At 33.8% G+C, this 27,295-nt stretch overlaps 3 protein-coding genes across 4 annotated transcripts in view; 2 read left to right on the plus strand and 1 right to left on the minus strand.

The window, feature by feature from the left end:
• LOC112512645 overlaps positions 1-919 on the plus strand; it is a 5,046-nt gene extending 4,127 nt beyond the window's left edge. Inside the window, exons 5-6 of the mRNA XM_025118711.1 lie at positions 530-643; positions 722-919. Coding sequence (XP_024974479.1) covers positions 530-636 — 107 coding nt within the window. The 3' untranslated portion in view covers positions 637-643; positions 722-919. The remainder of the gene's footprint in view (positions 1-529; positions 644-721) is intronic.
• A 1,540-nt stretch (positions 920-2,459) lies between these two features.
• On the plus strand, positions 2,460-17,564 carry LOC112513804 (AUGMIN subunit 3). Of its 2 annotated transcripts, XM_025120168.1 has the most exons (19): positions 2,460-2,772; positions 3,186-3,222; positions 4,055-4,158; positions 7,489-7,684; positions 8,779-8,845; positions 8,969-9,072; positions 9,326-9,410; positions 9,621-9,678; positions 10,390-10,521; positions 11,812-11,881; positions 12,430-12,487; positions 12,602-12,657; positions 13,384-13,536; positions 13,639-13,750; positions 14,703-14,844; positions 14,960-15,035; positions 15,986-16,081; positions 17,307-17,459; positions 17,503-17,564. In XM_025120168.1, exons 1-18 carry the CDS (start codon positions 2,597-2,599, stop codon positions 17,436-17,438), a joined length of 1,854 nt encoding a protein of 617 aa, XP_024975936.1. In that variant the 5' UTR covers positions 2,460-2,596; the 3' UTR covers positions 17,439-17,459; positions 17,503-17,564. The 2 variants fall into 2 exon arrangements, with proteins under 2 accessions (XP_024975936.1, XP_024975935.1); XM_025120167.1 differs by having other exon boundaries at positions 17,307-17,564.
• Positions 17,565-20,494: 2,930 nt separating this feature from the next.
• Positions 20,495-22,257, minus strand: LOC112513636. The gene is made up of 4 exons (XM_025119962.1): positions 22,227-22,257; positions 21,873-22,079; positions 21,564-21,767; positions 20,495-20,839 (listed from the first exon to the last, which is right to left on the minus strand). Exons 1-4 carry the CDS (start codon positions 22,230-22,232, stop codon positions 20,783-20,785), a joined length of 474 nt encoding a protein of 157 aa, XP_024975730.1. The 5' UTR covers positions 22,233-22,257; the 3' UTR covers positions 20,495-20,782.
• Between the last annotated feature and the right edge of the window lie 5,038 nt (positions 22,258-27,295).

A 27,295-nucleotide genomic window follows, 5' to 3' on the forward strand; every position in this document is an offset into this window, starting at 1 on the left:
ACCTCTTGGGGGCTTTCCCAGCCTGCGGTGGTGGGGCTTTTGGATCCAGGCATGTGATAATCCACCCTTCCTCTCATGAGGATATGGTTAAGGCCTGGACTAGGGAAAAGTTCTCCATCTGATCCAAAAAGAGCCATTTTACAATTTTCTAAGCTCCCAAAAAGGTCCTATTTAAACTTTTCTCGGGTGCATTTGGTATGCGGGATAGCTAGGGACATGACAAAACAATATCCTGTCCCAAATTTGGCGTGACAGTAATCTGGGACAAGACAAACCAACCAAAATAGGTTGAACAAAAATCAGACAGACTAGACAAGATCAGTAAATTACTAAACTACCCATGTCAATTTTAAACCCTCAAACCTTCCACAATTTTTTCACCTGCTTACATGACTCTTGCCCATTCAGTCTTGTCTGTTTGCATATCAAATGCACCCCAAAAGATTGGAGAAAGAGTCATGTTAATTTGCATAAAATCTTTTAAGTTTCCAAATCGTACTCGACAACTGATATGTGATTGGTTGGCCAGCGTTTGCACCTATGAAGGGAGGAATGCAGTTCACGGCACCTGATTCTCCCTCAAGAAATCAACCGTTCGATGCAAAAAGATACCTTTCCTCCAGTGATGGCGATTAAGTAATAGGTAGTGAACAAAATATATTTCTTATTAAAACCTGCTGCAGCTAAGTAGCGCATTTATGATCGTATTTTGTTTCAACAGATCCCGCGATGGTAACTTATATGACGAATCCCGTTGTCCACAAAGGTACGAATGCCTCTGATTAACTGCATTTCCAGAAGTTGTGGCTTTCATTCTCCGAACAGGAAGATGTCGTCATGGCTTCCGCTTATGAAACCCAAATGTAACATATACAGTTTTTACTCCTCAAAAAGATATCTGATGTATAATTTGCCACAATTTTCAAGTGTCATAATCCCCCTTCCGCTTATCATGTCAAATGCCCCCCTCATGGAAAAACCATTTATTTTATGGCCGCCTCACAATTTTTTCTTACAAAATAGCAAAAAAAAAAAAAAAAAAAAAAACGCAAATCAACATCTTAAAGCACTTCTCATTGCGGTTTATCACAAAATCTGAATCATCCAGTGAAGAGGTGGGCCCACTGCGAAACCCGTTAAAAGCTCCAAGTTGCGGTATCGTACTCCCTTGCATCTATGCACAAAAACCAGGCCAAAATCGCAGGCTGTGAAACCGAAGCTTTGAGATAACAACTCTTACTGGCCAAGCGTTGTTCGGGTAAAAGTGTTTTACCAAATGTTTTTGGTAAATGCTTATCAATAATAAAATGACCATTATAATCATATTTGTAATTATATGTTGAATAAAATGTAATTATTTCTATTATTAATAGTTTAATAGAAGAAAAAACAAAATGCATACTTTAAATCATTGCTCATCAACAAGAACAATTCTTTTTCACTTTTTTTTATATGATTAATTGTTAAATTAGAGAACAAAATACAATTTTCATACTTTTAATTAAACAAATAATATATTAATAGTTCTTCATATTTAAATACAAACGAAATATGAAACGTTGATAGCAAAAAGAAATTGTTTGTTTTTCATCCTAGACAAAATAAAAATTAATTTGAAGCATTTGAAAATAGTTGAGTTTCAATTTGATCTCGCATATTAGTCATATATTCATTGTCTTGAGAACCTCTCTCAGTGTACTTCAATGATTTCTTCTTCAATGGATCCTCCATGTTCTCTTTCACTCTAAAACATGGCGCTCTAATCATATTTCATAAACAAAGTGTACAACAAAAAAACAAAACAAAGACGCATACATGAAAACCAATAAATATTGACATTAATAACTAGAATTTTAAAGTACCCACATCAAGAAATGATCGAGAAACACTATAGACTACTGAGATTACTTAATTTGGAAACAAAGAACATCCAATTCAATCAACATTGCTATTAATGAAGGACCTAAATATGGCCCTAGTAGTAATTATGTTTTTCGTCCTTGTGGTTTGTTAAAAATTGCTATTTCCTCCCTGTCATTTTGAAATCACAGGTTTCGTACATATGATTTACAATTCATTATTGTTTATGTTTGTATGTCATAAAATTTATTGTCTTTTTTCATCCCTGTATAAAAATATCATTGCTATTTAGTCCCTCATATTTAAAAACAGGATTTAATAAAAAGACAAAAAATATAATTAATTGTAAACCATAAAGACGAAAATCACAATTTTTAAACAGCAGAGATGAAATACCCAATTTTACCAAAATCAAAGGGACTATAAACGTAATTTACTCTAAAAATAAAAAGGAGGTGTTGAAATGCATATTTGGAAGTTGAGGGTCAAATTCACAATCAAACAAAACTACAGGGTTTTAAAAGGTCGATCCATCTATCATCATCAATGAATTCAATTCTCGATTCAGAAACTCCGGCCGGCGCCAAACCCCTTTCAAAACTTTCTCATCCCAACCATATTTTCAATCGGAGAATGTTCCGGCCATAGCTACCTTCTGATCTGCAGTCTTCATCATCTTTCGGACTCCAATTGTTGATAATTTGCCATTTCATTAACTGAAAACAGGAAGCAGCAGATGAGTGGGGCGAGACTGTGTTCATTATTGGGGGAATTGGGGTACGAAGGTCACGGGGCACTTGATCCAGACAGCTTTGAATGGCCTTTTCAGTATGAAGATGCTCGCCCTATACTTGATTGGCTCTGCTCCAGCCTCCGTCCCTCTAATGTCCTATCTGCCTCTGAACTTTCCCAGTTACATCTCTCTTTCTCTTTCTAAATACAGCAATTTATAATGTTTGTTTGTTTGTGTTTATGTATCTACATACAGGTGTTTTAGCTGATTACCGTTCTCAGATCGGTTCCTAATTTGTAGAAAGATCAAATTCGTTCTTCTAAGACAAACGATTTTAGGGCCGCAATTGTACAACGTACTTTACCCAATTTTATCAGATTAGAATAAACGGCTTTGATTTGAAAGCTCATTTAAGCAATGTGATCTTGTGACTTCCCATGGGGAACGCATGTTATACAGTTTTTTCCATCTTTACGCAGGAATATTACATAGGCTGAGTTTTGTGGTCTGAAGCTATATACCATATGGTGTTCTAATTGTATGATATATGGATATGCCATATGCTGACAATTATATTTGTATTGTTCTTCAGGTATGAACAATTTATACAAGATGGCAAGCTTTTGGAGGTAATTAACAGGCTTATTTTTTTGGTGATCATAGCTGATATTAGGACTATTCTGGAATTAGACATGGTTAAAAGAGACACATTTAGGATATAGGTTTTACTACTTGAACAAGAAGCAAATAAGGGTTAAGTTGTATAAACTACTGCTAAAAGATTAACATTTTCAAGAGGAAATATCACTTCTTTATCAGATCAAATTACCAGTTTGACATAGACTGTAAAAGTTAGTTCGTATATCTTAGTATAGGATTTTAACATCTGTGTGTTGCTTAATGGAGGAGGGAATGATGCTAATTGTTGGGAATACTCAACTTGGATGATGTTGATCTTTTCTGGCTCAATGGTTAAAATCTCTGAATGTGGTTTATTGCCTTGTCGGCTTAACACCAAAGGATTTTCATGGAAAACGGAAGAGTTCCTAGTCAAAGGTCTTGATGGTTTTCTTTGTTGAAGATAATTCAAGTATTTACATCCTTACTAACAGTGTGACAAACCACCCATATACCACTTTGTTATACTTATTGTTTTATTTAGGGGAATTTTGAGCATTTCTGACTATGGGTTTCAGATTAGTTGCTCAAGACTGCTTGGTGTGTTTGAAACTAGGACGAAAGCATATGAGTTTATAGAACCATGTTGCGTTGCAAATATCTGTTTGTGATCACACATTCACACTTAGCATCTGCATTGGGTTTAAGTTGGAGAGGCATGTTTAATTTGTTGCTTTTGCTCAATTGTGAGTTGGTGATCAATGATTTTCTATTTAATGAAATAGCAATCCAATTCATTGTAGTTTCTTAAATATTACGCTTTTCTACTAAATGTTTTGACAGGGAGAAGACCTAGATTTTGCTTATGAAAGCATTTCAGCCTTTTCAACAAGGAGAGACAATCAGGAGGCAGTGTTTGGAGCTGAAGAAGGACTAAAAGACATACGGTAAATTTACCTACAATGCATTTCCCTGTTTCTTCTAGGACCTCCTATCAACTTACCAAGTGATTCTCACTTTTGGGGAAAACCCCCTTTTAATTTCCAACCCCATCACTCTGTAATCTAAATAAAAATGTCTTAGACTAAGAATGTCCTGGAATCTGAAGTTTAAACTTACAGACTATTTATTTTTTTGTACAACTAGAACAGTCTAAATTTGTTAACAGAACACTTTTAAGGTAGGCACAAGTATGAATAGATTTGCTTTGTCAAACTTCTATCTTCCTTTTTGATCGTCTCGAAACTACTCTTTTGCTTAACGAATTGTTCTTTTTTCAAAGTACAATTGCACATTTGCATGATACTTTTCTTCATAAGCCTAGATTTATTGGTGGTGGATCTTGAATTCGTTAGTTTTGTTACACATTTTGTTAGAAATGAGTAAATTATATGGATCACCACAATGCTACCTGCAAATCACAATTTCAAGCGGAGCCAGATCTAACATCTTTAATTTAGGCCTCTTAGTTATTTTGAATTCTACCTTATGGGTGGGCTGATGTAAGAACTTGACCAAATCTAACGATGCTCAAGTACTCGAGATTGACATTATAATTCTGTATTTGTTTTTTTTTGTTTCTTGCAATGATTATTAAAGATGATTTTATTATAAGAACTATTCTGTGTATGCTAAATTATTGTAAAATGGGAAGTGATGTGTAGATTTAGTAGCTCAGCCTGAATAAGAGTTTGAAATGAAAGCTATCCAGCCATCCAGTTAAACTAGTTGTTCTATGCTATTCATGTATGTAGTTCCCCTGTATCTTTCGGAGCCTACACACAGGCTCGTTTCTGACATTTTATAGGCCCTAGGCGAACGTAAAAACATGGCCCAATACGATAAACAAGGCTTTTAGCAACGACTTTTGTCGTCGCTAAAAGTCCATTTATCATTAGAAAGAATATATAACAACAACATGTCATCACAATAACTTGTGGCGGAAACATGTCATCGCTAAAAGGCGCATCGTCAAAGGTCACTTTTCTTCTAGTGACCCTCGATAAGTATGAAAAAAATTCAATAAATGTTTTTCAGTTTGTATAAAATTGAGTACAAGAAATGCTAATAATTTACTGAGAAAAGAAAGCTTATTTATCTTTATTATAGATATATAAGAAAGTACTTGAATTTACGTACTTCCTATTAGGTAATTTGAAACCAAGAGTATAGAACCTATGGTTGATAATTTTTTATAAAGAAATAAGAATTTTTTTAGTTCATAACAAGAAATATTTGTTATTTTGATAAAAAAAGAGAATTTGTGTGAATGAAGTAATCGTGAGGGTCAATGAGAGATCAACAATAGAGAAGATTATCAAGGTTTTCTAGACAGTAGACAAATCAGGATCAATAAGAATGTGGAAAAAAAGATGATCCATTGAGATTCAATAAGAATAAATAATGAATTAAACATATAATATGCAAGCTCAACAAATGGTTGTTTGAGTACTTAAATAGAATCTTGTGGTATGGTGAAATTCCAATGAAAGATACATAAGTCAAACAATTTTATTTTTCTTCTTATTTTTGCTCAACTAAAATAAGATGTAAAGATTAAAAGTTTATGGAACATAACATATATAAGAGACATTACTAAATACATCTAGTAGGGAAAATTTATTGATTAATTACAAAACCATGAAACACGTCATAAATCATAAGAATAATAGATTGATTGTCAAACAATAGTAAAATGTTTTCTGTAGAAGCAAACATAGATAACAATAGTAAAAAAACAATTAGAACAACATAACCAAATAGCAATAGTTAATAGAAGCAGAAATAGATAAAAATATCCAACAAAAATATATAGCAATAGCAATAGCAATAGCAATAGCAATAGCAATAGCAATAGCAATAGCAATAGCAATAGCAATAGCAATAGCAATAGCAATAGCAATAGCNCAATAGCAATAGCAATAGCAATAGCAATAGCAATAGCAATAGCAATAGCAATAGCAATAGCAATAGCAATAGCAATAGCAATAGCAATAGCAATAACAAGCACATGATCTTAACGTTGAATTGTTGAAGCACGAAAACAGTCAAGCATATAGAGATAGCAATATCCAATGTCATTGGACCTTACTGGAGATAAAAAAAATTAGATAGGCAATAAACAATAACATATAATGAATGACCAATTAATTCTTTTACTTTCTTCTCCAATGTAATTAGTTGATATATTTTTGGGCCCTTATTATCTACTAAATTCTTTTTGCCTCTTATTATATGCTACAATTTTTTGGGTTTCTTTAATTTATTATAAAATTTTAGACTACTTATGTATGTTAAGGGAAAATTTTGGGCCCTGGGCGTGCGCCGGTGCCGCCCTCTCCCAGGGACGGCCCTGCCTACACAATATAACAAATGATTGCCAGCAGCTCATAGGCTGCCTTTATTGATAAGTCAGTGCTCCTTTCCAAATCATAGTTTAGTCCTGCTAGGGAGAAGTTCACAGTATGGGTTTCTCAAGGAAGTGGATAGTTTATGATGGTTCTAGGGCATATTTCTTGACCGTCTTTTTTTCTAGTACTCTAATGATATATACAACCTGCTCTATGCCAATGTGTAGAACATGCTCAGAGTATTCTAATTAATGGTTATGTATCGTAAATAGTTTAAGATATCTCAATCAAGAAATCTGGACACACAGGACATTGTGTTTGCATGTCTGCTGTCCTCAATGAGGGTTTCACTTCTTTCTGTATGAACTTTCTATCTCCAACCTTTTACTAGTCTAAATCAATTGTCCTTATTATCCATCTTAGCTTCTAGGTGGCTTGAGTCAGCCATTACCTAATTTCATCCAAGTCTTTTGGCCTGTCTGAAATATCTAACCATTTCTTCTGCTTCAGTTTCGACTCTTATCACCAGTTGTCTTGCTACCTCTATTCTCCATTGTATACAGAACTACTAATACATCTTCTTGTGGTCACATATTCTCTGTTAGCATGGTTTCTCCTAGTCGGACAGGCTGTGATGTTCACTGAGACTTTGAGACCATCTGCACAGATTCACTTGACTCGAGTTACATTAGAAAACAGCCTCCTTTCTTCGCATGGTTATGAGGGCATTGTCTAGGCATGCTGGTGATGTAATGTGGTTATATATCTTGAATTAATGTAGGGCTATAACGAACTGCAAATGCATGACAAAATTGGTGGATAATCGATTTGACTTTTTCATCCACAGCAAGCCAGGATCTTTATTTTGTTAAACAATGATAAAGCATTTCAACATTATTCTGTTCTGATAATTTGTTCTTTCCAAAGGGATTCTACTTTAGCTTATAAAGCAGAAGCTCTGGAGCTGCAGAGACAACTTGGGCATCTACAGTCTCAGTATGACATGCTCAGTACACAGTCTTCGGCTTTGATTCAAGGGAAAAGGGCAAGAGTTGCATCAACATCTACTGTCAATGGACTACTAAATACCATAGATGATAGTCTTTCAGCAAGAAATTTAGAGGTAATAAATTCCTCTGTAGATCTATTCTTTCTTTCCAAAAGTTTTTCAGTTAATTCAAGATGTTGGTACATTGAGTTGGAAGGCAAGTACTTGCCCTCATGGTCATGGTAAGTGATCATTTGAGAATAAATTTACAAGTCTATACTTGTTAATACACTTACAAGCTATATTTTAAAAGAAAAGTTTTTAGATTAGGGGCACCAGAAATTAGTAAATTTGTTAACCCATGATTGTAGACTTTACAAACAAACTTATGCAAAACTCTTCATTGTCGTGCATCTTGTAGAGAGATAACTTAAGTTAATTTGTTTGGAAATTAATCAGGAAATCCCTTATCTGGGATATGCAACCAGCCATGAAACTGAGATTTTGAAAGACGATATAATGTGGTTAGCATCAGAATTTGGTTCCATTTATTGATTGTGGACTTCTACACTATTCTATGATTGTGTGTGGGGGTGAACTACCTTATAGCTAAGGATAGCACTTGCTACTTACAGCTTTGGGGAAACTAAGAAATATTGTACAATGTGATTTTCTTTTCTACATGTGTGTGCTGAAAGCATCTTGAAGAACTCAATTGACTGGCCTTTCTTTTCTAAGTAAGGCTTTGCTATTAGTTACCTTCTGCCACCTTATAAAGTCACCTAGCTGCACTAGTGGTTGTGCATGTTTTGTTATTATGACCATGTTCAGTTATCTTCAATATTTTATTTGCTTAGTTGGACTTAAAGTCAACACTAAGTGGCTATTATAACTCAACTAACTGAATTTATGTGTACAAGTATATACTGGTATCTCCTTTAAAAGGTGACTATTCAGAAATTTATATTGGTTAGCAAAGAAGAGGATTAGTCTTGTGAAATAGGTTTTGGCTGCAAATAAAAACCCTTTGATCTAAACATATCTAATGCTTTAGCTCAACCCAAACTATTGATGCTCTACTGGGGACCATGTTGATAACAAATCAGCACACTCACTGAAGCGATATTTAATGGACTTCATTTCAAATTTCTTGATCAGCTTTTTTAAAGCTAATTTTATATGCTTTAATGCTTAAATATCAGTCTTAAACTTGTTTCATTGTACTTAAGATGAATGCAGTTCTTGGACGGCTTGCTTCTACAGCGCAAGAGTTGGCTCACTTTCATTCAGGGGATGGTACTGTGTTTCCTTTATACTTCTGTGGAGCTCATTTCAACCAATATAAACCATTTCTAGTTTAGTGGTCTTGAGATATTAGATGCATCACTTCTTCATGGGTTTTGATTTCCTGATATGCAGAAGATGGCATCTATTTGGCATACTCCGACTTTCATCCATACTTGCTTGTTGATTCATCTTGTATGAAAGAGTTAAACCAATGGTTTGTTAAGCAACTAGACACGGTACACCTTTACAGCGTTTTATGTATACTTTTTTTTAATATGTCGGAAATCAATGTAATAGTTTTCTGCAATATGGTGTCTTTTTGGTTATATTAATGATAATATAGAATGACACTGGGAATCCACCTTGGTTCTCGCTATTTTGCAGTGGACATTTTTCTTTTCCCCCTTTGTAGTTTTTGCATACAAGTGTTTGGTGAATTTTCATCTTATGAAATTTGAACCTTGCTGTGTCTAATATATGGTGATTCAGGGTCCTTACCACTTGGTGGCAGAGGAGGGAAAATCCAAATGTTCATGGGTCAACCTTGATGACATCTCCAATACCTTAGTGCGAGGTGATTGTCAATTGCACCAGGCTTTTTTATCTGATGCTCTCTACTTCTGCTTGTTCTAGATTTGTTGTCTTGTGTCATTATTCAACGTAACTGCAGCATTTAGATTTTTGGTTATAGAAGGGATTGATGCATGTCTGCATAAATTGCATCTATTATTTGTAATTGACAAGACTCTAATTCTTTCTTTTTCGTGGTTGTTTCTTCATGCAGCGGACTCCCAAAAATCACAACATCAACGCGTATCAGAATTGCAAAGGCTTCGCTCCATGTATGTTTCTGTGTCATTCAAGTAGAAGTCACTGGATTCAGCTTCCTTTTAATTGAGAGAGGCATTTGAAGTTATAGTTAATAAACCATATGCCCTTTGTTCAAAAAGATAGTGAAAACTGAAAACAGTAGCAGATGAATATCTTAATTTACAGCCTACTATAAATATTGCTCCATATCTCTGAGCTATTTGCTGAGAACACGTTGACGTTCCACAAAATTCTGGATTTCTAGATTTTCTAGATATATTTTTGTATTTGCATCCTGTCTCTCTGCATGCAACTGCAAAATCTCTTTCATTTCTAAAGATGTATCTCATTTGTATTCTTTTTAATTTTTTTAGCTTATTCATACATATCTTAATTTTATGTCAAACAAATGGATATAAAGCCCTTCTGTTATCTCAACGTGCTGAACCTGGATAGTTAGGTCATGGTCAATGTGCATATAGACTATGTAGGAGAGTTGGAAGTGCTATATGTGCATGTTTGTTTATTCTTGTTAATGTGCTGATTTAGGATAAGAGAGCAACTCAAGAGTGTGAGTGTCTTCAAGATTATTGTTTTGTGCTTTTTCAGCTTGAGATTTGATTAAGTGAACTAAAACCTTCCGCACGTAATTTTGTAACCTTTTGATGAATGTCTGTAACTTTATGGTTTCGATACTGCATTTATGATCTGATAGTCAATAGCATTTGATTTCCAATATGCAGATTTGGAACTAGTGAAAGACAGTGGGTAGAAGCTCAAGTTGAGAATGCAAAGCAGCAAGCTATTTTGCTGGCACTTAAAGGTCAAGTGACTTCAGATGAAGCTCACATTCACCTCGATCTTCATTCACTTAGGTATAAGATCATTATTCTTCTAAGTTCTGAGGACATAAATCCAAAAATAATATGCATTTCCCGAAAAAGATATCGTTATAATAACTTGCCACTGCATCATGGCGGTTGATGGGTAGTTGTGGACATGGTTTTGAAAAGGAAAAGATTTTGTTTCTGACATCTTTTTGTTGCTCAGCAAAGTCTTCTGAATTAGTTGGGGGCTTTTTACTTACGGCTTAATGAGCTTAACGGTCTGGGCGGCTTATTTGCTTCTTTACGGCTTATCATTTTGCCATTAAGCCAAAATGGGTATATGGAATAAGCCATGACCCCTCACTTGTACCCATTACGCGACCTCGAACAAATTAGTACCAAAAATGCCCTTGAAATAATCCAACCCTCTCTCTCTTTGCCTCCCTTAAACAACAATACATTTTTATCCGGACAGACAAATTTACAGGGCTTAATGGAAAAGTAGTTTTAGTTCACCCAGAGGAGGCATTGGAAGTGATTATTACCTGGGACTTGCACTTGTGTGAAATCCAAATGACCACTTGGCCACCGCTTTTGGTTTTCTTGGTGGGATATCTATTACCATTGTCAGACCAAAAACCTCCTTCCATAGGGTATACTATATTTGAAATGGCTGACATTTGATTTTCTAGTACTGTAATTTGCTTTCTCAGTGATAACCGTATAATTAAATTTCATCAAGCTCTTCATTCCTTACCTCAAATTGCAATTCCAACACTTATCAAAGGCTAGGCACATTGCTCAACTGTAAATGAGTTCCATAGCACTTTGAAACCATTGCATTGGGAGTTAGATTACATCATTTTGGTCGCAAGTTCGGTATTCTCTTTGAAATGTAACATATATATTGTTGAGAAATTTAAAAACTAATCAGCCACGTATATAGTATAATCCTGACATGCTGAAATATGTTACTCCCTACCTTTCGCAATTAGAGTCTACTTTGGTACAAATTAAATTTAAAACTGGAGTCTCATTTGGTGTAAAAGGACAATATGTCATCAAATTTATTGGTCACAGTAAAGACACATCCTTGTAAACTGGACTCTAAGGGTGTGTTTGGTACGTGGGGCAGGATGAGGCGTAATAGTACGAGGACAGGATAGGGCCTGAATGGGACAAAAATGCACTATTTCTTTCCCACCAAAATAGGTGGAACAAAAAGTTAGGGATATGGAACAAAATTGGTAAATTATGTAATACATGACCCTAGTTTTTTCAATCTACATATTATGATTATATGGGTTGTTTAATTCAAATTCTTACGTTGTTCATTAGGAGAAAGCATGTTGAATTGGTTGGAGAGCTTTCAAATCTACATAACAAAGAGGAGAAGTTGTTATCTGAGGTTTGCACTTGTATACTTTAAAATTTTGTTCTCAGTGTGTTTCTTACTTTTCCTTGTTGCACACATCAATTTCTGATTTGTAGCTTTTGAAATTATATGTTGTGTAATCTATTAAGGATTATTTTCGTACCGTTGTCTAGTAGCTTCTCGGTAGTATCTCTATCCGTATGTTTTTTAAAGTATATAATATTTATATACGGCAAATACTCACGCACACTCCTTACAATTGGTGGGAGGTTTGAACGCTTGACATCCTAGGAGGATGCGCTCCACCGCTCTACCGGTTACCCGAGTACCGTTGGGCCAATGACCCTCATGTCATGTGATGTAAATGGTGGTAGCTAATTCACTTTCACCCTTTCACCCTTTCACCTTCCATTAGTTGATGTAAGAAAGGTTTCTAAAATTTTATTGTGAATCTTTTAAGTTGTATGTGACACTTGAGAGATAATATTGCTGTTGTCTTGTTTTCGAAGTGCTTTTTTATGTTATTAATTGGCATGAAGTATATGGCTTTTCGGGTATAAAAATACCACTTGGTTTTTCAGACTATTCCTGATCTATGTTGGGAGCTGGCTCAGCTACAAGACACATACATTCTGCAAGGTACATATCTGACTAAAGCAGCTTTAAAATCCTTAATGAGAATTGATTTGTCTTCTATGTTGAGACCATATTTGTTCTTCTATAATGGGAATGCAAAATTAATCCTTAATGCAGGTGATTATGATTTAAAGGTTATGCGGCAAGAATATTATATTCAACGTCAGAAAGCGGTATACCTTTTGAACTTATACTGTGAGAACGTAATTTCCTGGTTGAGAGATTGAATATTTTTTCCTTCCCAAGATAATTGTCCATATTTCTCTTTTAGTTTGTCCCAAAATAATGTCCACTTTCAAAAGTAAGTTGACTACTTCCCATATAAGGGTAAAACTGTCATTTAGCTAATTTTGTTGGGCAAAAAATTGATTACCAGCAACCCCAACCGACCTCACACGGAACCGCCTCCAAGGTCACCAATGTGAGGGGGAATTTTTTGGCTCACTCAGTGGTTGGGCTAGTGGCCCGGGGGGGGGGGGGGGGAGGGCAAAGTCACCCCGCTCTTTTGCCAATTGGGCTTAGCTAATTAAAAAGTGCAATGATTACACATTTCTAAAATTGTGTTTTTTCCATTATGGACATTTATTTTGGGACGGAGGAGTACAAAATAATGAACAATGACCAAATAATGCTCGAGTTAAGTTAGAATATTTTATAGTTGGTTTGTTTCTTTGGCTAGTAATTTTCATTTTTCAACACACTCCAAATGCTCTAAATTTCCATCTCAAGGAAGTGTTATCTTTTTAGTTTATAATAGTTACATTTAACTCTATTCCATTTGTTTCTATAACCTAGCATATATGTGCATTCTGCAATCTTTTTTAAGTGACATCAAAGTCAAATGTTGACTAGTCAAAATGAACTCATTCATGCTTTTGTTTCTCTTTTTTATTTGGCAGTTCATAAGTCATCTCATTAACCAGCTTGCAAGGCATCAGTTTTTAAAATTAGCATGCCAATTTGAAAAGAAGACAATGCTTGGAGCATATTCATTACTCAAAGTTATCGAATCCGAGCTGCAAGGTTACCTATCAGCAACCAAAGGACGAGTGGTATGAACGTAGTGCATATCTAACTTCTTTACATTTTCTATCCATTGCTGTAATGAGATATACTGAAAGTTCGATTTTAACATATATTTTTCGATCTCTTAGGGCCGTTGCATGGCATTAATTCAAGCAGCATCCGATGTACAAGAACAAGGAGCAGTTGATGACCGAGATACATTTTTGCATGGTGTCAGAGATCTTTTGAGCATCCATTCAAGTAAATTATCTTTGATAAGTAATACTAGTTTGACAATATAGTGAGCTGTGAGGCCTCTAACCTTCAGGACCAGCGTCAGCTCAACCGGCAGATATTCCATCCCAAAATAAATGTCCACAATGAAAAAAAACAAAGTTTTAAAAATGTGTAATTATTACCAAAGAAACCAAACGAGCCCAGTAAATCCCATCCGGAGGTGGGATACGGGGGGTAAGATGTACACATATTTGACCGCTACCCTAGAGTATCAGCCGTTTTGGTGAAGACCTGTCCCCCCGGGGCTAGATGAAAATTTTAATTTAAATAGATGACAATTCTACCTTTAGTAATAGAGGGAGTAATAAATTTCTCCATATCATAAGTAAAGGTAGAATCAGAAAGTAAACACCTAGGGCCTGTTTGTTAGCAGCTTTACAAGCTTAATGAGACTCACAGCTTATTCAGCCAGCTATATATGACTTTTGTAGTGGCTTAATGATATAGAAAGCGTCTTATTTTGGAGGAGCTTTATGCAGAAAGCAAAGTTTTTTCCAAACCTGTCTCTCCCAATTAAAAACACGCTTCTTCCATCTATGAAAAAACCCTCCTACAAAAAAACTCTCCCTATCTATACAAACAGATTAATTCACAGTCAACTTTATTCGTACAAGAATTAATGGAAAACCAACCAAACAGCCCCTTACTTCTGAAAGTGGATACTTATTTTGGGACAAACTAAAATAACTTATTTTGGGATGAAATGGGTAAAGGCTAGGCCTTGAGGCTCCTCCCCGTGGGTCACCAGTTCCATTCTCCTTGGGGGAACTAGGGATTTTTCTGGTTGTTATCTTCTGGGCCCATGGGATTAGTTAAGGTGTGTGCAAGCTGGTCCTGACACCCACAGTTACAAAAAAAGGTCACAGTTACAACAAAGGTCTTTAATGCACACTTGCATTTGCTGCCTTTCCATCAGATGTTCAAGGTGGTTTGTCGACATATGTATCGGCACCGGGATTGGTGCAGCAGATATCCAGCCTTCAATCAGACCTGACGGCCTTGCAATCCGATTTAGATAATTCTCTTCCAGAAGATAGAAGTAGATGCATCAATGAGTTGTAAGTTATCTTTCATATGTATTTGTCAGTGATCTATCTCTTGTACATGGTTAAAGTTTAATAGACTTAGAAGTTACCACTTGAATCTCATGTTTCCCATCCGATATCATTGCAGGTGCACTTTTATCCAAAGTTTGCAACAGCTACTATTTGCATCCTCCACCACTGCACAGCCAATTTTGACACCCCGGGTACACAGTCCATCAACTCTTACATATTTGCTATAGTTTTCGTCAATGATTGTGGTTTTCTCCATGACTGTGCCCTGCTGCAACAAAAGCGGCTTTATAGGACGTCAAATACTTGCAAATATCCTAATAGAATGCTTCATAGGACTAAAGTCTATAGGACCATCGATTGTGTTTGTTATTTAAAAGGGCTAAAATAAGTTGATAGCATGTTTTTGGGTGTCCTAGCAAGTTGTTTAGGACACTTTTGAAATAAGAGGCTGTTTACCAAACGCTACCGGGTTAGCGCTTACCAGCAAGATCACCACCATCACTTACCTTGTTGGGTAACATTCCTGGTCATTAAAATAGATTGTTAGTAAGCGTCTTTTACTCGGTAAGCGCTTATTGGGTAAGAGTCTTCTTCCTCATTGGGTAATATCCTTAGTACTTGCTCTGCTTTTTACCGGCTAAGATTCTAGGTCCTTTCAATGCTTATCTGGAGGGTAAATGATACATGGTAAGTGCTTATCCGGTAAGCGTTTAGTAAGCGGCCCCAAGTGTTCCCTTGGTTTTTTAGAGAACACTTTTGAGAAGCGTCCAATGAACACATCTTTTTATAGGACACTTGTTATACGACACTTTTTCAAATGATGTCATATAAACAAGACTAGTAGGACGTTTTAGGAAGTGTCCTAAAAGACTTGTTAGTACACTCAAATGCGTCCTATCAACTTATTATAACATTTTTATATAGGAGACACAATTGTTTGGTCCTATAAAATAGTCGATTAGAACATTTAGAAACATTTAATATCCTATAAAGCCGATTTTGTTGTAATGAGATCTTTTTAACCCATATGTTTATCCTTCATACTATCATCTCAAGATTGAGATCGACAGTATTTCTTGTTTATAATCGAGAACTTGAATGTTAAAAAAGTTAAACTGTGAGGTTTTTTGCATGGTTGCAGACTCTAATGAAAGAGCTAGATGAGATGGAAAAGGTGAATGCTCGGCTGTCTGCTGCAGTAGAAGAAGTAACACTCGAGCACTGCAAGAAGAATGAGGTAACTTCTTCTCTATTATATATTCTGAAGCTATTATGCATTTGTTTTTTTGAGGTATATTATATATATATATATATATATATATATATATTAAGACGAGGGATCGTGTGAGTCAATGGTGAGAATGATAAAAACACTTTTGAGCCTTTGGATGAGTTGACTTTTTAATCTACCTTATTTTTTTTCAGCTAGTTTCCGTATCTTCAACTACATTCATCTACCTTTATCTTCACTTTTAAGTTACTTTCATGAACTTTTACTTACATTTAATCAGTTTTGCATGCATGATGATAAAATAGGTACATAAAGTAATGAATGTATATGAAGGTCTTGTTCTTACATTCTCACCATAACTCGGTTCTCACCGAAACCCAACCCTACATATATTGATATATAGTCCCAATCATTTGCAAACCTCTTAATTCGTACAAACAAATCTCAACCCTCCATCTAGACTAATGAGTATTTGGTCTCATAAGTATCTTGATTGTTTCATAATCTAAAGCGTTGATGATAATGAGAAAACTGTGATCATTTTCCATAGATATCTCGATCATAATAAATGAACCTTCATCATTTCCCATAAATATCTCAATTCTTTGGTTTGTATGAATTAGGAGGTTTGCAAATGATTGAGACTCTCTCTCTCTCTCTATATATATATATACACACGACAAATACTCACTATGAAATTGTGATAACCTTGAGAATGAGTGCATCATAAGCTATTTAATATGATTTTTTATTTTCATCTAAGACTATGATTTAGAATTTGGATCAACACATATTTATTTCACAATGTGAACCTTTTTAGTCTATTTGTGAAGCAAAAGTTGCACATAAAAAAGTTTCACATTGTGAACCGAATACACATGAAGCAATTACATCGTGAAACAAATATATGTTCATTAGTACATAACGTTAAACTTATATTTAAAAAAATCATGTGAAAGGATATCTTATGATAAATGTTCTCATGGTTGTCATAGTAAATGAAGTTCTCAAATGATTAAGCCTCTATATATATATATATATATACACACACACACGACAAGTACTCACACTTTTTGAACCCTTGACCTCCTGGGAGACTGTGCTCTACTCGTAACCCCAGATACCGCTTTGCCAAATGACCCTTTTGGTCATTTGTAATTTGTTCATGGATTAGAGTTATAATGAAAGATGATTAAAGGTTGGTTTGTTTGTTTGTTTGTTGGTGGGACAGATTGTAAAGCATCATTCACAAGAAATGGGACTTCAAAGGCAGGTTTTTGTGGATTTCTTCTGCAATCCTGATCGTTTGAGAAATCAAGTGAGGGAACTAACAGCGCGAGTCAGGGCTTTACAAGCATCATAATTCCCTATTCATTTGTGAATACATAGACACCAAAGGAAGGGGTTTCTTATGTAAAAGATGATGGCATTTCTGTGATGTTAGCTGCATGTATTGTCCATTATTCTAATGCAACTTCACCTTTCGTGCATTTTGAACTTGATGGTCATGAATTTGGTCCTAGCCAGCTAGAGCACCAATCGACTAACCGGTTAACCAATGGGTCCTTGTTAAAATCAAATATGTGGTAACTCACTTAACTTGTCTTGGTCTTAACGTGTTTGTTGGAGGAAATTCTTTAACGGTTTCTTTAGTATACTGAACATGACAAAACAGAAAAGGATCGTTATTCCATGTTTGATAGGATTTTTATGTAGAACGGACAGAAAAATAGTGGAATGAACCAATATAACCTCAAAATAAAACTTAATTCTGTTTTAAAACGTTAAATACGTTTCATTTTTACATTTTATTGATTCTTTAAATTCTTTTATTTTCTATATTTTGTTTAGTTTATATAATTTATTAAATATTAATAATGAAAAGATTATATAGAAAAGTGTAAAGTAAAAATTGCAAATTACATAAACTTCTTATTTTTGTATCATTTTAATCTTCTTGATGAAAACTTTCTAATGAAATATTTTGATATGAAAAATATTTATTTGTGTAATAATTTAATAAATTAAACAAAAATATATAAATAACTCATTAGTCGTGAATTGATCATTTTGTTTGTTATATCATATCCAATTTTATCTCAACAAACGTTGAACAGTTGTTCTTTATGTTCTGCCTTATCCTGTTGCACCCTAAGAGTGTGTTTGGTATGCAGACCAAATCGGTTAGGAGAGAGTAGAGATGCACAAAAAAAAAACTCAAATCTAGGTCAACCTTAGGACTTGTTCATGCCAACTTTTTTCAAAGCCCGATTAAAACCTGTCTTTGAAAAGCTCGATTTAGTATTTTGTTATAACTCAATAATTATCTTAATTATTTTTTAAAATTTTTTATATTTAAAATTATATATTTATTTTGTATTTGATTATTTTATCTGCAGTTAGTTACATAAATCCAAAAATAGAACTTTAATAAGTTATACTAACATAAATTACTTGTAATCTTGGATTTCAAGTAATATACAACAATAAACAGTACTACATGCATAAAAATGTTTTTTAATTTTTTTTTTGTCAAATGCTCTATAATATAGTATAAATTGTATTCCATAAACTATCCTCTTTTCTTAGTGGCGTTCCTAAATATCAATTTTCCTATTTCTCAACAATTACACCATTGACATAAGAAAGCTGAACCTCAAGTGACTGTAATTATACATCATCGTATGTATCCAAGTAACCTGTAAGACAAACTCAAACCTTATGACTCTGGTGTAAGCAACAACCTTAGCCCCGAAACTTCGTACCGCTAAAATAGACAGATATCAAACCAATCCGAGGCCACCACGTCACAATGCGAAATATCTTTTTTATTTTTTATTTCCTAAAATGTAGTTAGACAAAAATAAATAAATAAACCATATTTTACTAAAGAAATCTTGGACTGTCCACCTATCTTTCAAATCAAGTCTCCCCTTTCCCCTCCTCTTTTTGCATGTGCACCACCAATAAAAGGAAACACCCCACATACACTTTCATGTTTCTTTGACTTCTTTCATCTATTTTCAACCAAATTACCTCATCACCCCCCACCAATTCAAAATCCAAAAATCCATTTTATGTTGACAAATATTTCCTTAAAAGAAAACCTATGTAAAGCTTTTGTATCATATAAGCAAAATACCTCATACTTTTTAACTCTTGTGAACAAAAAGGAAAAGGCAGCCTATAAAGTTATAAAAGACAAAAAGAAGCTTCCTCTTGCTTATTTTATTTTATTTTATTTATTTGTTATTATTATTATTATTATTATTATTATTATTATAAATAGTATTTTAAAACATGTATTTTTGATATAAAGTTGTTGCATATTATGTTGGGATTTACAACCAATATGGTTGAGGAGGGCACCAACGACATAAAACGCCAACTAAAGTCCAGATCCAGACTGAAATATCGTTTAAAGAGTGATTAATTGTAATTGGTTGGTTCCTGTTTATTACAGTCACTAAAAACTAGTTAAGTAGTCCGTTAGCCAGTTACAACCAAATTTATTTAAATGTCGTGTGATGCTTCTTCAAAAAAACTTGTGGGGTAACTCAACAGACAATAAGATTTTGGTCTTTGTAGATTCTTTTCAGAGGTTACTGGTTCGAGTTCTACAAGACCACTAGAGATTTTTCTAGTTGTTCTTCATAACCATTAAAGAAATTGGGAAATTTTGGATCTTAGGTAGATACCAACATAAAAGGTGCTCCTCTATTTTGGACCCATGTTAAGTTTTAGAATATATAAAGTAAAATAGAATGAGGGCAAACATAAATTGGCAAAAGAAGGCAACAAGGGGATACTCAAGTCACTTTCAATAAAGTGAAACTAGTGGTTTTATCAGAAATCAGAGCATGCAGAACAAAGGGTTTCTTTTTTGGTTGGTTTGAAGCATGCAGAAACTTTCATAATTATAGCAACCCACCTTCCAATTTTCCACCTTCCCTTTTTCCCTTTTTACCCATTTCTTAATCAATCCAATCTTTATTTTACAACCATCATTCTTCATCCACAACCACCCCATAAATGGTACGGTTCACAACTTCGTTCCTAAGTTACACTGTAAAAAAAAATACAAGATCATGAAAGATGTCACTCTATCGTTTTTGTTATATGACATAAGTTTCCTTGATAGAGTTGGTTTGCATGACTTTTCTTCCACTTCAGGTGTGGGTTCCTAGATCTGATGGGGATTAGTCGGTGCATAACCTGATCCAGATATCACGGTTACCCAAAAACAAATAGGTCTAGTCTCTAGGGGATTAGTCAAATACATAATCGACCTGGATACCATGGATACCCAAACATAAAGTTATATACATTCTTGCATTTTGGCAACACAAAAAATCAAATTCCAACCATTCATGATTCAACAATGATAACCCATTAACAAAAAGGGATTGCATGTTTTGGATCACTAAAAAGGTTATAAATTTCAAGTGTTCAACTACAAGGGTAAAGACAATGATGGCCCAGAAACTCATTTCTTGAAATCTTGATACAAAAATGGATTACAACCCACATACAAAAAAAAAACAACCAACAATCTTGTCCTATTCATGAAATCTTCCATACATACCCATGGGCCATTTCACCATCTTTGACACCTACATACATATATAGATATAGATATAGATATAGATATAGATATAGATCTCTCTCTACTGTTTTCTCTAATTTTTTTTTTGTCTTTTCAAAGATTCACATCACACAAGTTGGCTGCATACACATTGAAAACAACCCCCATCTCTTGCTCTTCTGCATAACAAAACAAAATCAAGTTAAGCCCTGTAATTCTTTAATCCTTGAGACCCACCTCCCAAAATCAAGAAATAAAGATACCCATATTCACATTTGTCGCTGAAGTAGATTAATCTTTAAGGATATTCATAATGAATATAAGCCTTTAAATAATCTTTCTGACCCACCTCCCAAAATCCAGAAATATAAATACCCATTAAATAATATTCACATTTGTTTTTGAAGTAGATTCATCTTTAAAGAAATTCATAATGAATAAGGTTTTAAACCCTCGATGATCTTAAAGATGAATCTACTTCAAAGACAAATGTGAATTTTCTCGATGATAGGAGTGATGAATATCGTGAGAAGTAAAAAAAAAAGGTGAAAAGAATCATTGAACAAATCCATTTAAATATGTACATGTGAATAGAATCTATAATACCCATAAACATAAGAATCTTCAAATACCGTTATATTTTTACGGTATTTAGCCTTCTTATTTAAATATGTCTTGGAGGTTACATTTACATTTATTCTTTAAAAAAAGGTTTTAATCTTTAAGGAAATTAATTATAAAATGAGGTTTGACTGATTGGAATTTGATGAGTGTTGACTTTAGACATGGTTGACTATGGGGACCACAGGTCATGTAAAAAGTGGACAAAACTGAATTACGTGAATTCCGGGTATTCTAAAGTGTCAGACAACTCGTGAGGAGGAGAGATGGAAAAAGTTTTACCCTTCTCGGCGTCCGACGGAGGAGCTCCGGCGAGATCTTATACAAATCTTCATCAACAGCCTTTGGTTTAATAACCCTAACATTCTCCGTTGTCGTTTGCTCCGTCACCGCCGGTGGTTCTTCCTTTCCGCCGTATCCATAAACGTAATCGTAATCACACATCACCCACGCATCCTTCTTCTCTTCCCTCATCGGCGCTTTCCTCTGTTCATCCAAAAACCAAATCTCAAAATCAATACAAAATGGTCAACAACAAATCGATTACAGAAGTAACGAAATCACACGCGTAATTAGTTAATTAATAATTACCCGACGGCGAGGAACGACGATCATGGCCGGAGTTACGACATTGTTTTCATAGAGATCTCCGGCGACGTAGAGATCACGATCTTGAGGGTATCCATAGCCGTAACCGATGAATCCGGCTTGCCGAGCTGATTCGAAGCATTGAGTGAACGGTAGATGATTGTTGCAATCCCAACTGCCAAACGCCGGAATATGATTTCCTCTGAATTCCTGCAAGAAATCATTGCTATAATTTCAGAGAAAAGAACATCGATTACGGACAATCCAACCTGCATTTCTTCATCATTGTAGGGAAGATTGACGAAGGGGTTAGATTTGTAAAATTGAAAAAGTAGAAGGGGATAAAGTGTAACTTACATCCATGATTTCTTTCTAGTCTGGTGATAGTGAGGTGGGAATGAGGGCGTCTTTTTGCTTATAAAGCCCATGGAAAATTGTGAGTTCAGAGCAGAAGTTGTTAAATTCAGAGAATATTGATTTGATGATATGTGGATTGTGGATTAAAAGGTGTATGTTGATCTGGATTTGGGGTTTTTAGCTCTGGAACAGGGTATGTATTTGTGGTAAAGGGTAAAAAGGTAAATTAACATGAAAGAAAAGTACATAAAAGCTAAGGAGGTAGGAGAATGGACATCCAAGAGAGTGTCAATTCAAAGGCATGGTGAAAGAATCCAAAGGTCAAAAACATTTCCAAAATAAAATTGAATCGAACCGAACCGAATACATGATCGAGAATTGAAACGAATCGAATTAAAAACCGGTTGTAACCGGTTCGAGTTTGAAAAACACACACAAAGCTTTTAAAAATCGTTTTCACTTTGCTTCGGTGAATTTATTTGTTGCATTTGTCATATTTTATGTATATATATATATATATATATATATATGGAGGTTCAAACGAGAATATCTCTATTTTACGAGAATACGAAAACAGTCTTATCACATGTAATAATACGCGTAAGGGGACCCTGTGATGTGCGGACGATGTGTTCTACGACTTAGGTCGCGTCAAAGTTTGTCTGCGTCTATGATTTAGCATCACATGTGATGGTCTTGATGGATTATAGTATCATGTCAACAACACCCTTATCATATGTGATAATACTTGTGAGGAGACTTAGTGGTGTAAGGGAGACTTGACATGTTACCAAGATCGCATCGAAAATCGTTCGCGTCTCTGATTTAGTATCACATGTGTATCATATGTGATAGAATAATAGTATCACATGTGTATCATATGTGATAGAATAATATTATATATATATAATATTTATATACGATAAATACAACAAATAAATGAGTAGACTCTTCTCATTTAAATATATTCCATCCATATTGAAATGATTTAGCGTAAGATTGGGGATCCAATGAAAATAAATGGCATAAGGCTAGATTTTATTTAGATCTTATGATAGTCTGTTTTTTAGATAAAATTTTATTTTATTATTATTAAAATAATAAATGTGTTTTTAATATAAGTACAATGATAACATAAATATAATGTATTTTATTATTATAATAATAATTTAATATAAGTACAATGATAACATAAATAATTTATTTTATTATTATAATAATTAATTTAATAGTGGTTAGGGTGGGGAAACTGAAAAAGGTAAGGGGGTGGCATTTATGCATATGAGGGTGACAATTCAATATAAATATTTATTTATTTTAATTAATAATAAATAAATAAATCTACAACTTCATCCCCAGGCTTTTTTCAGTTTCTGACTTTCTCCTACCTGTCACTGTTTATTATAAATTCTTCCTATTTTTATTGTTTTAAAATTCTATATTACATATATTTAGTGTCGTAAACGAACCAAACGAAAAAAAAAAACATAACCTTGTTCATTTGCGTTTAACTTAACCGAATAAATGAACGGTAAACGAACGAAAATGTTTGTGTTCATGTTCGTTGGATTAGAAATCAGGTGTGTTCGTGTTCGTTTGTTTAGTTCGAACATAAACGAACTTTTCGTCAAACGGTTCACGAACGATTCGCTTAATGTTCGGTTCGTTTACAACCCTACATATTAATAGAATGAAGTAAATATTTACGTTGAAATAAAAACTATATGAATTTTAATATTATTTTAAAATAAGTAAAAATAAAAACTTCGGGTGATGTAAAATAATAAATAAAAAAGGAGTATAAGACAATTGTATGTCGGAATATAACCGTCAACGTTGGACCACAAATCCTAATGTCTTATTAGATCGAGGTCAATTTTTGGGGTAAAATAAATTAGGATTTTTTCTTATTTTTAATATAATGTATTTTTTATTTTTTTTATTTTTTTAATAAATTGGTTTCCGGTGTACGTAATTTCTGTTAACTCTGTTATGAATCCGTGTGACAACAAAGGTATCGACCTAGACTCGATCCTCTATTCAGTGTGTAAAGATCATTCGGTGAAACACTGCTTGGTTGGTTGGAAGCGCACCGTACATCTGTGGAAAGACATCTTCATTTGGTGGAACATTGATGGCAATCCACCTGCCTCCGTCCACGAGGTGCTTCACTTTGATGGAGGAAGACGAATCTTGGATTCGTTAAAGGAAATCTTGAAAGCGGTAATTTGGATTTGCAGCTTACTGTCTTTGGAGATTTAAAAACTCTCGGCTCTCTACGAGGGTCGACTCAAGCTTCAATCTATTGGGTGACATCCAATTCCAATCTTTTAATTGAATTTCCTCGAGGTCCAATTCTTTATCTATTTCTCGATGTTCCTGGTTCTGCACCCCTTTTGTACAGGTCATTTGAGCGTCCATCTTTTAGCTTTGGTCCTCATTTTGGCTACAGTCTGCAGTCTGCTATCGGTTTTTGTTTGTTTTCGGTCCTCTTTTGTTTCAGTTTCTTGTAGTAGATCCCCTTGATATATTTTTTTTCTTTTTTAATTTTCTTCAACAAAAATAATGATTTTTCTTAAGTAATCATTTTTGGAGAAATCTAAATTTAAAGAATTTTATTATCTCTTCTGCTTTTTCTATTTTAAAAAATCTATTAAAATACGTAATTTATTTAAAAAAAATTTATTAAAAAAAATATAATGAGTTAAAAAATAGATAGAAAAGCTGTTGTCTAAGGTTACCTGTTGAGCTATTCATTCAAAATGTCAACACCAGGTTTCATTCCCTTCGATGTGTCCAACACTTTACGCCCCAATAACCGATCACGGTCCCCAACCCCTCCTTTTTATTTTATTTTATTTTATTTTCAGAATATATTTATAAAACATTAAAAATTATTTATATGTATAAAATATTTTTTAACGAGAATATAAAGTTAAGTGTTATTTGGCGAAGAAATGTGTAACGTTATCACAATTTAGGGACGTTTAAGATTGCTTACAAAAATAACTTATTGATTTATTTCGGCATGACACAGATAATAAGTATATCAGTGTCAAAACAGTAATAAAGAGTTTTTCAAGAAGTTAAATCATTCTAACTTATAATAAGTTAATAAAGACTTTTGTAAAAAAAACATAAATTGTTTCAAATAAGCAATCCCAAACACTCCCTTAACAAAACCTCAAATAGAGAACCAGAGTTGAATAAATGTTTTAAATTAAATAATTAATGGTGGATTTGATATGATATCAAGTTTTTTTTTTCAATATTGTGTATTAACCAATTATAATTTATATGTAAAATGTTATAAGATGTACCAACCAACTGTATTTGGTACCAACTTTTTCCAGTTGATATCAGTCTTGTACCAACTTCAAGTTAAATGTATGAAAACTTGCTATTATGTTCAAATTTTGAGTGATTATTTGAGTTTTAAGGTAATATGTGATGTTTATGGAGTTTAATTTACAAACATCTAAATGTTAAAAAAAAAAAAAAAAAACTAAAGCTTCATAGTTAATAGTCAATAACTAATAAATATTAAATAAGTTGGTATTATGGTATTATCGTGGTATGCAACTTCCAATACCGTATACCAACCAAGTTTGCATATTTGATATGTCATCATAAACTGATGTAATTGGTACCAATTTAATTGGTACGGTTGATCCCATAAGCGGAGTTACCTTGATAAAGGTGGGGAAAGGATCCCACTGAAATGTAATAAATTTAAATTTTTGTTTTTTTTTTCACTCTTATCTCTGGTCATTTTCGACGGTTTTCTCAGTGGCCTAGTCCGTTTTAAAGAAATCCTCCACTCTTTTGCTTGACAGTCGTTTTTCCCCGTATATCGTTATCGGTAGTTCTTGCAATCATTTTACAATGATAATATTGGTTGATGATTTTGTTGAATATATCTCAATTTCTTGTTCTTTTAACTACAAGGGTGGTGTCTGATTGGTTTGAGCTTAGCTCTAAAGGTCAAAAGTACCAGGATGTCTCAGATTCAAATCCAATGAGGAATAAAAATCCCTTTGTGGCCACGGAGGTTCAAATGCGGTGACTCCGTGCTATTTGCAAAGCAGGTGGTCGCTATGAGATTAGTCGGCTCGCATAGCGGGTTGGATATCCAGGTTAATAAAAAAAATCTTGTTCTTTTAATTTTATATGGATTCAAACCAATTCATCTGAAAATAATTATATAAATTAACTAATGGTGTACTTTTCTATTCGATTAACTGATATGGTAAAAATAATCGAAATCAAAATTTATCAGATTTTTTATAACCTAGACCCTCTAGTCACCTAAGTTTTGGATCGCCATTGATTGACACCTATGTTGATTGGTTTAATTTGGTACAAAATTGTCATCCTTGTAAATAATATCTTTAAAAAAATATTTTAATGTTTAAATATATTGTAAACGCCAACTACATTATCATATGAGACATACTTTGTTATGAAAAGGGCAAATTGCATGAAAAAGTAACGTACTTTAACTTAATTCTTATTTTGGGTAACGTACTTTCAAAACTTTCATTTTGGTATCTACAATGTAAAGTTTTAAACATTTAAGTACCCCGAGTAACCGGTTGAAGCATTAACCAGTTACCATGTTGATGTGGCGAGTGATATGGTATCCGGTTAATACTTCAGTAAATAATATTGAGTTGGATACCACATCACTCATTATATTAGCATGTTAACCGGTTAATGCTTCAACCGGTTTTCCGAGTACTTAAATATTTAAAACTTTGCATCTTAGATACCAAGATATAAGTTCTGAAAGTATGTTACCAAAATAGAAATCAAGTTAAAGTAAGTTCTTTTTTAATGCAATTTTCCCATATGAAAACTAGTCATATAAATACAATATTGTAAATAAAGAAAAATTGTTTAAACGAGTCAAATTATCAAATGTACATTATATATATATATATATATATATATATATATATATATATATATATTTTGTGGTGCATTGTATTTAGATGTTTAATGCGGTTGTTGACATGAACAAGCTAATTGTCGCTTAATTTACGAGTTTATTACCTTGGATTATTTCG

This window comes from Cynara cardunculus, assembly GCF_001531365.2.
Source record: "Cynara cardunculus var. scolymus isolate 2C chromosome LG 5, CcrdV1, whole genome shotgun sequence".
NCBI classification, from domain to species: Eukaryota; Viridiplantae; Streptophyta; class Magnoliopsida; order Asterales; family Asteraceae; genus Cynara; species Cynara cardunculus.